At 43.8% G+C, this 16,760-nt stretch overlaps 1 protein-coding gene across 3 annotated transcripts in view; it reads left to right on the plus strand.

Moving 5' to 3' along the window:
• Window positions 1-11,989: 11,989 nt before the first annotated feature.
• Window positions 11,990-16,760, plus strand: part of LOC119964176 — a 72,675-nt gene continuing 67,904 nt past the window's right edge. For all 3 annotated transcript variants that reach the window (XM_038793465.1, XM_038793464.1, XM_038793463.1), the window contains exon 1: window positions 11,990-12,451. In XM_038793465.1, coding sequence (XP_038649393.1) covers window positions 12,139-12,451 — 313 coding nt within the window. In that variant the 5' untranslated portion in view covers window positions 11,990-12,138. The remainder of the gene's footprint in view (window positions 12,452-16,760) is intronic.

The following is a 16,760-nucleotide window of genomic DNA, read 5'->3' on the forward strand; positions in this document are numbered from 1 at the left end:
TGCTGCTGAAGTCCACAGCATGTCGTGGATGTCCAATTTTGAGCAGGGACACCTGTTCTGAACCTATCCCACTTAACACACTGGTTAACAAAAAACACAATGGAGGGTGTCCTCAGTACACAAATGGGGCTTTGTCTCCACAAGAGTGGTATGGCAGTCCATTCTATCAAGACTGTCATGAATGGATGCACCTACAATAGTTAAAGTTGGTGAGGATGAAATCAAGTAGATTTTCCTGCGGTGGATGTCTCATCCCTTGTCACAGGCTCGGTCTGGCAAATATACCCTTCACAACTTGGCCAGCAATGATGCTATGAAGCCACTTCTGGTGATGGACATTTTATGCTCTTACCACCCTTAGTGCTTCTTCCGAGTTCTCTTCAATATGAAGGAGTATTGTCATGGGAGTGTCCCTTTAAGAAAGGTTTTTGTCTTATCACATGGCTTCAGTGATGTCAATATGTGGATGGAGCTGGGCTGTGACTCGCGGTTTTTTTTGGTTTCGCTTTCAGATGTGACTGCTGTGGACCCAGGGAGAAAGAAGTGGTTTGTTCCTGTCTTTCTATTTTCATTTTAAATATATTTTCCAGTACAAATCACATTAGTGCTGGCTTTAAACCTGGTGAGACTGGGTCAGAACTTCAGGAAAAGCCAGTCTTATTCAAGTGAGAATGCAGAGTGCTGGGCCACGCCCTTGAAAAGGGTTTTTTGGAATTTTGTTTTTGAATTGGAACAGTTAAGGGGGAATTCATTGTTATGCATAGATTACTGTAGATGTGGGGTGTCTTTATGTTTGTAATTGATACAAATTCTTGCTGCTTGGTTTTATACATATATATATATGTTAACTAAGTTCTTAGAAAGTGTCTAGGAAGGCTGTTGAATCTCACCTCAAGTGAAGGCTCTCGTGCTCATCCTAACCAAATTCAACAAAGCGTTATAGGTCAGGTGAACGCCATAATATACTTTGGCGTTTCTAAACCCTGGCCCATAACAGTATTGATTCTTCAGCTGAGGGAGGCTGGTGAGTCGTAATCAGCGGGAGGTTTCCTTTCCATGATTTATCTGATGCCAGGAACTTCATGGATTTGGAGTCAATGTTGAGAACGGCCAGAATCAGTCCCTGACACTGCCCTACAACTTCTGGTAGATTTGTCCTGCTGGTGGACCTACTCAGGGTGGTGATGTAGGAGTTTGAGACATTGTATAAAAGATATGATTCTGTGAGCATGACAATGACAATTTTGGGAATGTTCCCAGATGTTAGTGAGGAGGGAATGCAAGGTTGACTTGAGCTGGATGTGCCTTTGCTGATGAAGTATGGTGTGGCTGTTTTGTTCTTATTCACTTTTTTGGTCCAGCAAACCATCTCATATACACTCCAGGAAGTCCTCCTCCTATAGTATTGTGGCTAATTTGATTTGCCAAATCTATATTCAGATTAAAATCAAGCATAATTACAGATCTTCCTTTACCGAATGCGTCTCTAATTTCCTGTTTAATGCCATTCCCAATATCACCACTACAGTTTGGGGTCTGTATACAACACCCACTAATAGTTTTTGCACCTTGATGTTTCTCAATTCAAACCATACAGACTGTACATTGTTGCAGCTAATATACTTCTTCCCTATTGCGTTGTTCCTCTTACCCAGCAATGCAACTCCACTGCCTTTTCCTTTTATTCTGTCCTTCCTAAATACTGAATACCCCTGGACATTCAGTTCCCATCCTTGGTCACCCTGCAGTCATGTCTCCGTAATCCTGATTATATCATATCCGTTCACATCTATTTGCGAGACCAGTTCATCTGTTTATTGCAAATGCTCTGGGCATTAAGGCACAAAGCCGTTAACCTTGTAGTTTTAACATTACTTGTCCCACTACGAATATTTTTCATTGTGGCCCTGTTTGAATCTGGCCTTTAGTTTCTCTGCCTATCACTTTTCTCATTCCCCTTTCTGTCTTTTGTTTTTGTCCTTGTTTCCTCCTCCTCTGACTCCTTGTATAGGTTTCCATCCCCCTGCCTTTTTAGTTTGTAGTAACTATTACAATAAATAGCCACCAGGAGGAGCTATGCAATAATATTCATTTTTGGAAGATGTCTGATCGTTATTGCACTGTTCACCCTGTTGGCTGAGTGCCTTTGTTATTGAGAATGACAGCCAGAAGTTAGATTAAATGTAACTACTTCAAAACCTAAAGTAAAAAAATAGACAAAATAGTAAATTGGAGACGAGAGTTCCTCCTCAAGGAATGCTGCAAACTTTAATTTTCAAAATTCTAACATAACTTGCAATGTCGGTCAAAGCTTCAGAATTGTTAAAATGTTTTTAAACATTAGATGCATCTGCTTCCCTTCTTTGGTCATATTTAAGTTCAATATGTAGCAGATCAGTTCAACATCAAAATAGCTCCTTTACTATGGAAATTATTAAAACTTATCAAAAGTAACGTAGAACCGAACCATAGAACCCCTACAGCGCAGAAGGAGGCCAATCAGCCCATTGAGCCTACACCGTACACTCCAAAAGTGCCCACTGAGGCCCACTCCCTGTAACCCCTCCTAACCTGCACATCTTTGGACACTAAGGGGAAATTTAGCATGACCAATTCATTTAACTTGCACATCTTTGGAGGAAACCGGAGCACCCGGAGGAAACGCATGCAGACACGGGGAGAAAATGTAAACTGCCGCAGTCATTCGAGGCCAGAATTGAACCCGGGTCAGCAGTGCTAACCGCTGCGCCATTGTGCCGCCCTAGCATGAATGCCTAAGGTATAATAATCAAAGAAAGTGATTTGAATGTGCTTTTCCCAGCATTTCTATTGGAATATTTCTATTCCATTTTTCTGAAGCCTTTTATGTTTTCTTTTTAAATAGGGCGGCTAAGAGATTCAATTTTACTGGCATCGAAGAGTCCAATATGGTGGATGACTGTGTATGCCCAGACTACCACCTGACATACTGGGTCAGAGTGCCCCATAACCAACCTTAACTTGTGCAAGATGCATTAAAAAGCCTTATTATATTTAAGTAAACCATGTTCTAAGACCCTTCTATGAAATTGTTCTATACCAGCACTTAATATGCAATGTGATGCACATGCTCAGCAGCTTGTGGCACTGACAGGTAAGAAAGACTCTTAAAGAAACATAGAAAATAGGTGCAGGGGTAAGCCATTTGGCTCTTCGAGCCTGCATTCAATATTCACCATTCAATATGATCATGGCTGATCATGCAAATTCAGTATCTGACTCTTGCCTTCTCTCTATTCCCTTGATCCCTTTAGCTGCAAGGACCACGTCCAGCTCCCTCTTGAATATATCCAACGAACTGGTCCCTCACCTTTCTCTGATAGAGAATTCACAAGTACACAACTCTCTGAGAGAATGAGTTCTTCTTCATCTCAGTCCTGAATGGCTTACCCCTTATTCTTAGGTTGTGACCCCCCTGGTCTGGATCCCCTCTCATTCTTTTAAACTCCAGTGAGTACAAGCCCAGTCAATCTTCATATGTCAGTCCTGCCATCCCAGGAATTAGTCTGGTGAACCATCACTGGACACCCTCAATGACAAGAATGTCCTTCTTCAAACGAGACCAAAACTGCACACAATGCTCAAGGTGTGGCCTCACCAAGACCCTGTATAACTGCAGCAAGACATCCCTACTCCTATACTCAAATCCTCTTGCTATGAAGGCATGCCATTAGCTTTCCTCACCGCCTGCTGTACGTGCATGCCAACTTTCAACAACTGTTCCACCATGACACCCAGGTCTCGTTGCACTTCCCCTTTTCCTAAACTGCCACCATTCAAATAATCTACCTTCCTGTTTTTGCCAACAAAGTGTTGGCATCTTCACAGCTTGCACTTCCACCCAGCTAAGTGTTGTCTGCAAATTTGGAGATAGTGCATTCAATTCCTTCGTCCAATCATTAATGTATATTGTGAACAGCTGGGGACCCAGCAGTGTTTATTCCCATTCTCTGCTTCCTGTCTGCCAACCAGTTCTCTATCCCTGTCAATATACTACCCCCAATACCATGAGCTTTAATTTTGCTGACTAATCTGTTGTGTGGGACCTTGTCAAAAGCTTTTTGAAAGTCCAGATACACAACATCCACTGGTTCCCCTTGTCCATTTACTGGTCACATCCTCAAAACATTCCTGAAGATTTGTCGAGTATGATTCCCCTTTAGTGAATGCTGCTGACTTGGACCAATCCAGTCCCCACTTTTCCAATGCTCAGTTGTTTCATCCTTAATAATTGACTCCAGCATTTTCCTCAACACCAAAGTCAGACTAACCGGTCTATAATTCCTTGTTTTCCCTCCCTCCCTCCTTTTTTAAAAAAAAAGCGGGGTTACATTAGCTACCCTCCAATCAATTGGAACTCTTCCAGAGTCTATAGAATGCTGGAAAATGATCATCAATGTGTCCATTATTTCTAGGGCCAATTTCTTAAGTACTCTGGAATGCAGAGCATCAGGTCCTGGAGACTTATCGGGTTTTAATCCCATCAATTTCCCCAATACAGTTTCCTGACCAATAAGGATTTCCTTCAGTTCCTCCTTCATGCTAGATCCTCTGTCCCCTAGTATTTCCGGAAGGTTATTTGTGTCCTCTTTAGTGAAGACAGATCCAAAGTAATTGTTCAACTGGTCTGCCATCTCTTTGTTGCCCATTGTGAATTAACTTGATTCCAACTAAGGGACCTACATTTGTCTTCACCGTCTTTTTCTCTACTCATATCTATAGAAGCTTTTGCAGTCAGTTTTTATATTTTCTGCAAGCTTACTCTCATATTCTATTTCCCCCTTCTGAATTAAACCCTTTGTCCTCTGCTGAATTTTACATTTTCCCCCAATCCTAAGGCTTGCTGAAGCACCATTTAATAGATTAATCTACTACATCAGTGTTTTTCAAACTTTTTTGCCTGGGACCCATAACTCATGCTGCCCAAATTTCATGAACCACCATTTCCGTTTACCTTTTAAAGTGACTGGTGAGCCTGCTTGGTCATCACAATATTACTTGCTTTGCCATTCAATGTTACATTTCTGCCAAGGACTTCAGCTGATGATTTAAGATCTCACTGCATCCGTGAAAAAAATCAAGAGGTTTGTCCTCGAACTCTCCATGTTTAGTCTTTAAATGCCTTCAGTCCCCAGGGCCTGATGCTCTGTATCTCAGAGTACTTAAGGAAATGGCCCTAGAAATAGTGGATGCATTGGTGCCCATTTTCCAGCATTCTATAGAGTTCCAATGAATTGGAGGCTAGCTAATGCCTTTGAAGCTTCTGATCCTTCATTTGCTTCTCTGCATATAACACAAAAAAACTTTGCATCTTGATTTTCATTTATCTTTAATGTGACAGATGAATCTGCTTGGTCTTCACGATGTCACTTGCTTTTTTATTCAACGTTACATTTCTTATAATGACTTCCGCTGATGATTTAAGATTTCACTGCATTCGCTGAAAAAAGAGGTTTGTCCTCGGTCTCGCCATATTTAGTCTTTAAATGTCTTTGAGATTTTGAAGGTTTTAAACTTTCATTTGCCAGTGCTCCTTGCATGTAACGCATATGAACATTGAATCCTGATTTGCAGTGGAGCAATTAATAACTCAGTCGCAAGTAATTGTCTTTTGCTGTTTTGTTCCTGTTTTCAGCTTCTTAATGTGTTGTTCACCAGAGCCCCAGGAGTTCATACCAGTACAGTGGGCTAAACAGCTGGCTTGTAGTGGAGAACAATGCCAACAGCACGGGTTCAATTCCCGTACCAGCCTCCCCTAACAGGCGCCGAAATGTGGCGACTAAGGGCTTATCACAGTAATTTAATTGAAGCCTACTTGTGACAATAAGCAATTATTACGACTACTACTGGCATCTGTAAAATGGAGGAATCTCTCTCCCACCCAGAACACATGGGGCGGTATTCTCCGTCCCACCAGCCAATGGGATTTCCCATTGTGGGCAGCCCCACGCCATCAGGAATACCCTGGGTGTGGGTGTGCTGCCGACGCAACAGAGAATCCCAACAGCAGCAAATCCAGCCCATGAAGTCGACGTACCTACGGTGCGTGACCTACTCTCTGCTGCTGCTTCTGGTGGGAGGGCTCTGTCGCTTGCTGAAAGAAAACTGGCTCTGGATAACACGCTGACGTCAGGAAGTGGCGGTCCACCCTGCTGGGCTCTGGGCCTGTGCATTGTTTGATCTGGCATGCAATCTTAAACGTCTGTCGCGCCCGGCATTTTAAAAATCCAGTCATTGCTGTTGGACGTTCCTTCCACGATTGGGAAGGTCAGGACTGAGCGCCATGACCCTCCTGAAACCCACCCGCGGTGTGCGACCCCAGGTTTGTAAACCCCTGGAGTAGGAGACAATGCTGTGTAAAGTTTTTGGGACGAATTTCTCCAAATGTAACTTCATCGAGGGGCAATCTGTCAAGGTGTCTTTGCTTTACCAAGGAAGCTGTGACTGACCTATGTCATAGAACATAGAACAGTACAGCACAGAACAGGCCCTTCGGCCCTCAATGTTGTGCCGAGCCATGATCACCCTACTCAAACCCACCCTATACCCGTAACCCAACAACCCCCCCCCCCCCCCCCCCCTTAACCTTACTTTTATTAGGACACTACGGGCAATTTAGCATGGCCAATCCACCTAACCCGCACATCTTTGGACTGTGGGAGGAAACCGGAGCACCCGGAGGAAACCCACGCACAAACGACCTGGGACCCTGGAGCTGTGAAGCATTTATGCTAACCACCATGCTACCCTGCTGCCCTTCCAATGCCTTGTGTGTTATCTGGGTCAATTGCTAGTATTAAGTTGCGATGTTCACCTTCGCTCATGACGCCCTTGACATACTTGGTCAAGAAATAGTCATGCATTACATTTATCAGGCCAGGTTCTAAATGATCTTCTGCAGCCATGGTTGGAGCTTCAAACTAGGGCAGGGAGAGAGAGCACTGCCTTATGGCCATCAATGCTGCACTGGCCATTACCTTTTATGGCATTCCATTGTTTCAGGCTGCAAGGTGATATTACCATCTCCCAGTTTGCTGTATATCATTGTATCAGAGGTGACCAAGGCACTAAACAACAGAAGAAACAGTTCCAATACTTTATTTCCAAAAGGCCAGTAAAGTTGGATGAGAACACGACATTTTGCTTGCATTACAAGCTTCTCCAGAATCCATTGCATCCAACTGACATGCAAGGTTCTCTTCACCATCCAGATATATTTCTGGAAAGAAAGGGATTCCACTCCCTTAGTGCACAGCTTGTGACCACAAGCAGCAGGTAATGCAGGTCTAAGCAGATTTTGTCAAAACAGTAGCAATTGTTTGTTCCAGCACCAGTATTCTGCACCACCTGGGGAATGGAGGTCCGAGTGTATATGTAAGCACTTTTCTGATGAGGACAGTGAGTCATAGCTCACTGAATAACTTTGGAATTTTTGTGTTTTACTCTTTGCAACAATCACCTAGATATGTTTCAGAATTTTTCAATTTACTTCTGTCCTTTAGTATTGTGAAATACACACTCTACATTAAATTGCTTAAAATTCCCTTTCAGTTGGACTGTTGAATCTCCAATTCTGGCTGTCAATCTGCATTAGTAAATCCCAGATTTTATTCAGCTTGATCATTTTGTGGTCACTGTCATTCAAGAGGTCACTTCCAATGCCTTGTGTGTTATCTGGGTCAATTGCTAGTATTAAGTTGCGATGTTCACCTTCGCTCATGACGCCCTTGACATACTTGGTCAAGAAATAGTCATGCATTACATTTATCAGGCCAGGTTCTAAATGATTTCAGTGTTTGTTTGTTAAATCTCCATATTAAAATGTTTTTGAATCCAATTCTCTCTTCAAAACTAACTTTTCCATCTTAGTCTGGCAAACAGTTTAGCGTTGCCCTTTTCAATTAAAAATATCCCAGCAGAGTACATCATTTTATAGTTGTACACTTCTCTTACTATTCACATTGGACTTGGAAGACATTCAGAGCTATGATGAATGTGAAACATAGTACAAAGTGAGTAAAATAATCAATACATTTTTAAAGGTCAATCACATTCAAAATTAGACAAAGTACCAATGAATTTACAAATGCTTTGTTGTTACGAAGTAGCTCGATGTCAAAATGTTTTCAAAACATATAAATAAAATAGCTCTTTCTTACAATTTCTTCTATTTCATCAGCTTTTTTCCTCCACTTCTGATGGCAACCTTTAGCTGCCGTGGGAAATTAGTTGTTTCCCCATAGTTTAACTGTGTAGCAAGAATGTTAGACACAGGTCTGGATTTTATGGTCGGTGCAACGCAAAGTGACTCACTGCTGAACCCAGATAAAGCCTTGCTGAGACTGAGCAATCTTTGTTGTGAGGACTTTTATCTCCTCATGTCATGCAGTGGATCGTAAGGTCAATAGCAATTCCCCGTGTGGAGCTGCAATGATGCCACCAAGTGGGCGGCACGGTGGATAGCACTGCTGCCTCACAACTCCAGGGTCCCGGGTTCAATTCTGGTCTTGGCTGACTGTCTGTATGGAGTTTGCACTTATTCTCCCCGTGTCTGTGTGGGTTTCCTCCGGTGCTCCGGTTTCCTTCCACAGTCCAAGGTGTGCAAGTTCGGTGGATTGGCAGTGCTAAATTGCCTCTTGATGTCCAAAATGTTAGGTGGGGTTACTGGGATAGGATGGAGGTTGGATTTAAGGGTGCCCTTTCCAAGGGCCGGTGCAGACTCGATGGGCCAAATGGCCTCCTTCTGCACTGTAAATTCTATGATTCTAAGTTCTCCAAGCAGCCAATAAGAATAAAGAATCCTCCCGGACAGCCAATAGCCAACCAGGAAATGAAAAGCACTTAAATCAAATTACTTCTTAAACTCTTTATATGTCGCAAAATAAAGATTGAGGGTGAGAATGGAAACTGAAATAATAATCTTTATTATTGTCACAGGTAGGTTTACATTAACACTGCAATGATGTTACTGTGAAAATCCCCTAGTCGCCACACTCCAGCGCATTTTAAGGTACACTGAGGGAGAATTCAGAATCCCAATTCACCCAACAAGCACATCTTTCGGGAATTGTGGGAGGAAACCAGAGCACCCGGAGGAAACCCACGGGGAAAACGTTGCTGAACAACAGATAGAGTCATAGAGTTTTACAGCACAGAAAGAGGCCCTTCGGTCCATTGCGTCTCCACAGCCATCAAGCATCCATATATTCTAATCCCATTTTCCAATGGGGACAACTTGCAGACTCCGCGCAGACAGTGACCCAAGCAGGAATCGAACCCGGGTCCCTGGCACTGTGAAGCAGCAGTGTTAACCACTGTGCTACCGTACCACCCACATAATAAATCTCATGAAAAACATTAAATAGTTTAAACATCTAACAACTATTCATAATGGAGACGTTTAACAATATTTAGCAAGTGTGTCCAGTGGTGTACCACAGGGATTGGTGCTAGGTCTCTTGCTGTCTGTAGTGTACATTAGCGATCTAGACCTAAATCTGGGAGGTACAATCAGTAAGTTTGCAGATGGCACAAATTGCTGTAGTAAATAGCAAGGAGGAAAGTCTTAGATTACAGGATGATACAGACGAGCTGGTAAGAACAGTGGCAAATGAAATTTAACTCTGTAAAGTGTGAGGTGATGCATTTTGGGAGACTATCAAGGCAAGGGAATACACAGTGAATGGTAGGACGCTAGGAAGTACAGAGCACCAGAGGGACTTTGGGGTGCATGGCCAAAGATCCCTGAAAGCAGCAGGGCAGGTAGATAAGGGGGTTAAGAAGGCTTATGGAATACTTGCCTTTATTAGCCATGGCACAGACTACAAGAACAGGGAGGTTATGAAGGAGCTGTTAGAAGATTCACCAGGGTGTTGTCTGGGCTGGAGCATTTCGGCTATGAAGTGACGCGGGATTGGCTGAGATTGTTTTCCTTAGAGCAGAGAAGGCCGAGGAGGGACCTGATTGAGGTGTGCAAAATTATGAGGGACATAGAGTAGATAGGAATAAACCTTTCCCCTTAGTAGAGGGGCCAGTAACCAGGGGGGCGTAGATTTAAAGTAAGGGGCAGGAAAACCTTTTCACCCAGATGGTTGTGTGAATCTGCAATTCACTGAATGAAAAGATGGTAGAGGTGGGTACCCCATACCATTTAAAAAGTGTTTAGATGAGCACTTGAAACGCTATAGCAGTCAACGCCATGGACCAAGTATTGGAAAATGGGATTAGAATAGATAGGTACTTGATGGCCGTGCAGACACAATGGACCGAAGGGCCTCTTTCTGTGCTGTAAAACACTGTGACTGTATCTATTCCTCCAATCACCATTAAAGACCCTGTTACATCAGACTGTACAAGATGGAACATTTTTATGGGATTTCTAACAAGGATGTTGGCGCGGGGGGGTTCTTACCACAGGCACTGATTTAACTGATTGCATGCTCTGACGGGAAAGGGGATGGGTGGCAAAGGAAGATTGATCAAGAGCGCATCCTGAGGTGGAGCAATGAGTGACAGGCCGCAACTTCAGGATTCAAAAGCAAAATACCGCGGATAATGGAATAAAAATGGAAAATGATGAAAAATAATCAGCAGGGCTGGCAGCATCTGTTGGAGAGAGAGAAATAAAGTTAACATTTTGAGTCCAATACGACTATTCTTTGGAATCTTCTCAGACTGTATAATATGCGCTTGCAGTAAATCCTGAAGTTGTGGTCAGATTCAGAACGCTGGCATCCCAGATATTCTGGGCCAAATTCGGCTTAATATTTGTTTGACCACACTGGTAACGCACCATCAAATTTTGTGTATTTCTTTCATCTTCTGAACTGGTCCCACTGGTGGATGTGACAGACACACCTTTCGATAAAGGTTAAAGGGATATGTGGGGAGGTGGATTTGAGACCTGGAAGAGATCAACAGGTTTATTTCGAATTGCACTACGAAAGCTAGTGATTCGAAACAAACCTGTTGGACTTTAACCTGGTGTTGTAAGACTTCTTACTGTGCTCACCCCAGTCCAACGCTGGCATCTCCACATCATAGAAGAGATCAGCCATGATCTGATTGAACGGTGGAACAGGCTCGAAGGGCTGACTTGCCCACTTCTGCTCCTAATTCCTATGTTCCTAAAATGAACCCAAAAAGCATGGTCCCAGATAGTGAAATCAAGTGACTTATTGAGAATGGTAAGAATTTGACACTCAGATGTTTCAAAGCAGCTCCCTTTTTAAATTAAAATGTGGGTCCTTCACATCCGTGAGCGACAGCTCCTCTAAAGTAAACTGTGGACTCTGACAAATACAAACTTAAAAAAGGTAAAATGTTGCAAATACACAGTGGGCCAGGCAGCAGCAGTGAAGAGAGAAACAGTGTTTAGTCTCTCAGGCCAAGGATGACCCTCAAAAATGAAATGAAATGAAAATCGCTTATTGTCACCAGTAGGCTTCAATGAAGTTACTGTGAAAAGCCCCTAGTCGCCCACATTCCGGCGCCTGTCCGGAAATGAAGAACAATAGAGATATTAAAAACTTACCTGTGCTGGTACGAATGGAAGTGTTGCTTGGAAAAACTGTCGGCAGTTTTAAAGAGCTATTGCACGGCCAGCCATGTTATTCCTCGGTAACCGTAATACTATTGCAGCATGTGGTCCGCGCCAACGGTTGCTTCATTTGAATTCGCAGTCAGCGTCTGAAACCCGGTCCGTGCAGCCAGGGCGGGAGAGGCACGCAGGATCCATTCAGCGCGCGCGCAAAACCTTGCGCTCTAAAGGGGCGGAATGAGCCTATCACCGCGCAGATCTTTGAACTGCGGCGAGACGGATGCGCCAATCACAGTACAAAACGTTGAACGCTAGCCGGGGTGGGGGGATACGGGCCAATCAGAGCTCACTATGTAAACTCCAGCCGGGTACGCCTGGGCCAATCACAGTGCAGAGAGATTTGCGCGGGAAGTGGCGCCGGGCGCGTGCTGATGTTGGGGATTTGTCATCCACCCTGTGGCCGCGTTAAAGCTGGGTAGACAGACTTGGTGTTTCTGCACTGACGCTTCAATTAGCTGTAGGTCGTTCGCCGCCGGAGAGACTTTTTTTTCCGGGAGTAAATGGCGCAGGCAGAGAAGGCGAAACCCCGAAAAGCGAAAGATCTCCTCAGCGCCGTCTACGTGAACCGTTTCGGCAAACATTTGTCGGGCGCGGTGATCAGGTTCGGAGCCAAGGAAGAGAAGAAGCAGCGGCAGGCGGCTGTGTACTCACCCGAGGGGAGTGCATGTCCGCTCACTGCAAACCCCGCTCTGGATGTGGGTGTGAAAAGTCACAGAGAGCAGAAAAGGACCACTTTCACTCCTCCAACACATGTTAAAAGTTCAGAGTTGCCCCTCGAACAAATTGACGCAGGGGCAGTGAGGCAAAATAATGGTAGGTTTTCTGCCTTGCTATCATCACCAAGGATAAAAATCTAATGCAAATTTAAATCTATTCCCCACCTCAATTTCCTCTTCTGAAGATAGTTAATGTTAATAGCTGTAAATATCTGGGAAATAATTATGTAAATGTTCCATTAGTCCACATTTCACATCTGCAGTCACCTGAAGTGGAACAGTACCAGTTAAATCCAGTCCTTCTATTGTACCAGACAGCATGGCAAAGTTAAAGATAAAGGGCTGGATTCTCCTGTTGGGATCCTCAGTTGTGCCGGCAGTGCACTCACGTCCGGGCATTTTGCAATGGCATGGGGCTGCCCGCAATGAGAAACCCCATTGGCCAGCTGGCGAGATAGAGAATCCCAAGAGTTTTTGATATCACCAAGTTTAAAGTAACATAAAGTTACAGTTTCCATAGTTCCAGATGACCATAGGCTGCTTTCCCCTTTGAAGGGAGAGCTGACTGGTGGTGATTTAATCTGAGGATCACCACACCTCAGGTGAGGGACAAGGCTGAGAAGGCGAGGCCTTCAGGAATAATCTCAGCCGGTACGGGAATTGAATTCTTTGCTGCTAGCCTTGCTCTGCATCACAAAAGGTTTGGAAAACCCTGCTGTACAGGATTGATTTCCGTATTCAAGGAAAGATGTAAATGCATTAGAAGCAGTTTAGAGAAGGTTGCTAGACTAATACCAGGAATGGTTGTGTTATCTTATGAGGAAAGGTTGTGAGGTTAGGTTGGAGAGGTTAGGTATGTATCCACTAGAGTTTTGAAGAGTAAGAGGTGACTTAATGAAACCTTTTAAGATCCTGAGGGGTATTGACAGGGTTGATGTGGGGAGAATGTTTCCTTTAGTCAGAGAATCTAGAACTGGGGGTGGTGGGAGGTCACTATTTAAAATAAGGGGTCGCTCATTTAAGAGAGATGAAGATAACTTTTTTCTCTCAGAAGGTCCTGAGTCTCTGGAACTTGCTTCCTCAAATGAGCAGTGGCAGTGGAGTCTTTGGATAGTTTTAAGGCAGAACTGGATAGATTCTTGATTTAGAAGGGGCAAAAAGTTACTGAGAGTAGGCAGGAATGTGCAGTTTAAATTACAATCAGATCAGGCTTGAGGGACTGAGTTGCCTAATCCTGCGCCCAATTTATATGTTTGTAAGAGAAACTTAGTGAATTGTATGAAAATGAAAAGCCTATCTCACAGCACTGAATGCACAATTACAGCCCACAAAGAGTGATGATGTCACAGGGGCATTTGTGAAGTTTAAACAGAAGTACAGATTGACATTCAGTAGTTTCCTAAAATGCACTAGCAATGAAAAGAGGACAGTAAGAAGTCTTACAACACCAGGTTAAAGTACACCAGGTTTGTTTCGAATCACTAGCTTTTGGAGCACTGCTTCTTCCTCAGGACATTCACCTGAGGAAGGAGCAGTGCTCCGAAAGCTAGTGATTCAAAACAAACCTGTTGGACTTTAACCTGGTGTTGTTGACTTCTTACTGTGCTCACCCCAGTCCTACGCCGGCATCTCCACATAATGAAAAGAGGGTGAGTTATTTCCTTTTGTGGGCAGGGCAGGAGAAATAGGATTACGTTCATTTAGCTGGGAGTTTACTTTGAGAGGACAGCAAAGACCCAGGCAAGTTGTTTGAAACATTGAGCACCCATCTCTGGTCAAAATTGAATCATAGGACCTACTGGTATGAATTTCAAGGCTTCAGGCAGGAGGTAGGCAAACTTATTGATGCCTTTGTAACAAGATTGAAACCTGCACTGGAAAACATAAGTTTAAGGACATAGATGAAAGGCTGTTAGATCAACTAATTGGTTTCTGCACACCCTGAAGTACGAAAAGCACTAATTGGGAAGCACATGTTTACAATATCACAGGCTGTAGAAACTGTCAGAGCATATGAAGCCACAGGCAAGTAGATGAAGACACTGACTACCCAAACAGCTATCCTTCAGTTAAACCAAAAGGAAGTCAACTGACTTTATGTAGCGAGCAGAAATAGAAGAACGCACAACAGTGAGAAAGATTTGCAGGAGCTGTGGATGACCAATGAATTCAGACAGGACGAAATGCCCCGCATATGAATCAATTTACAAAGCCTATGGGAAGTAGTCATTGGCAAAAGATCTGTAGAACAAAAGGAGATGGTGGTAGGTGAGAAGCCAAAGCAAGGGGCAAATGGACAGGAAAAAAAATTAAGAATATGATAGACATTGGAATTGAACAACAGCTTGAAATGGCTGGAAAGGAATTCACACAACCATTCAGATCAGGAATGAAGGAGGTAAATCACCTGAGGAAGGAGCAGCGCTCCGAAAGCTCGTGTTTGAAACAAACCTGTTGGACTTCAACCTGGTGTTGTAAGACTTCTTACTATGATTATTATCTGTGATAACCCTCACGAGGAGCATGAGGGATCACTCATTAAATCTCAATAGGGCACATGGAGTACGAGCTCCTGTGGTAATGGGTGGAGGTCTCTCCAGCTAGGACTCCTTATCGAGCCTGTGTCTGCCAGGCAGTTCCAGACATAGACCCAAAAGGATCCCATGCTGGCGAAGCTATGCCATATTATCCATAGCGGCAGAATTCAAGAATGCCCCACTGAGGACCTGAAGCTCCTCCCATCTAAATGGCAAGAATTCAGCGTGGAAGATGGCATCATCCTGTGTGGCGCCCGAGTGGTTGTCCTTTCCCCTGACCAGCATCCAACTTTGAAGGACCTTCACAGTGGTCACGCTGGAGTATCCAAGATGAAGGTCCTTGCAAGGAAGGATGGTGGCCTGGGCTTGATTCCGACATTAAAAGATTTGTGAAACTTGCCTCTCACATCAGGAAAATGAGAAGCGCCCGCTGTTGGCCTCGCTACATCTGTGGAAATACCCAGGAAGGCCTTGGGTCCAGGTACACATGGACTTCGCCGGGCTATTAATGAGGTCAATGATTTTAATCTTGGTCGACGCTCATTCTAAATGGATGGACATACATTGAATGTCCTCCACGACTTCAAGCGAAAGAAAAACTCTGGCTGTCATTTTACACTCTTGGGTGAGCGGAGGTCCTTGTGTCCGACAACGGGACCTCCTTCACCAGTGGAGAATTCCAGGTGTTCACAAAGTCCAGTAGGTTGAAGAACTGCGCCCTGCAACCATCTTCTAATGGTTTGGTTGAGTGAATGGTCCAAACATTTAAAAATGGTATGAAGAAACTGACCACCGGCTCCCATGACACCACATTGGCTCGGTTCCTCGGGGGTTGCGCCAGCGGAATTGCTGATGGTTCGACGCCTCCGGGCCAGATTCAGTCTAATGTTTCCTAACCTAAGTGGGAAAGTGGGGTCAACAGGAGGCTCAGAAAAAAACTTATGACAACAATGACCCGATAGGAATTTCAGGATTGGAGATACTGTCTATGTTCGCAATTTTGGAGACAGGTCCACTTGGATCTGGCCTCTGAAGATCATGAAGTAGAATCAATATGGTTGGAAATTAGAAATAACAGCAATGAGAAAATATCGGTAGGAGCAGTTTGTACATCCCAAACAGTGGTGATGCCCACCTGTTAAAGCAGTCGCCAGATGATTCATATTCTTTTCGAAGTGCTGCGCCTTCTGCATCAAGGCATGGGATGTAGATGGGTCGATAGCCATGGTGGATCGTCGTTCAAGCAGCTTTAATTTAGACTTGCACCTGCTTAAAAGCTGCCATGTACAATGACTTGGTGAGGGCTTTGAAGAAAGGCCTGTACTATATGGAATTGCTTAAGGATGTGCGTCAAAAGAGTACTGATCAGATTCCACAGCGGCTATATGTTGCTAAAGCTACTTATTTAAGCATAGTGTAACCGAGTGTTTTCCAAACTTTTTTTCTGGCGACCCATTTTTACAAAATGGCTGATTCGCATGACCCACATCATGTTCACAATAGATTCTCCATAGTTACTTTTAAAAATGTGACATTCATTCTGTATTATTAAATGTAAAAAATTGTGAAGGATAATATATTTCCATTTCTGTTGTTATTTGGAGATCTAAATAACTTGTAATAAAAATCTCTGCACAGATCGGTGTACGAAACCTTTGATCGTAGACTCGGGTGTTTGAAGGGTAAATGAGGAAATTATGGGAAACACACCTGGGTTTTGGGCTGATGGGAAGAAAGGAGACACGCTATTGATCGCAAAGTCCGTCTCACTGAGAGAGTGATTAATTGCACAAAGTGAGCAGAAAGTGTCTCCCCATTTTAAATATACATCAAACCCCTTGTGCACACACAGCACAACCTTAAACATAA

This window comes from Scyliorhinus canicula, chromosome 4, assembly GCF_902713615.1.
Source record: "Scyliorhinus canicula chromosome 4, sScyCan1.1, whole genome shotgun sequence".
NCBI classification, from domain to species: domain Eukaryota; kingdom Metazoa; phylum Chordata; class Chondrichthyes; order Carcharhiniformes; family Scyliorhinidae; genus Scyliorhinus; species Scyliorhinus canicula.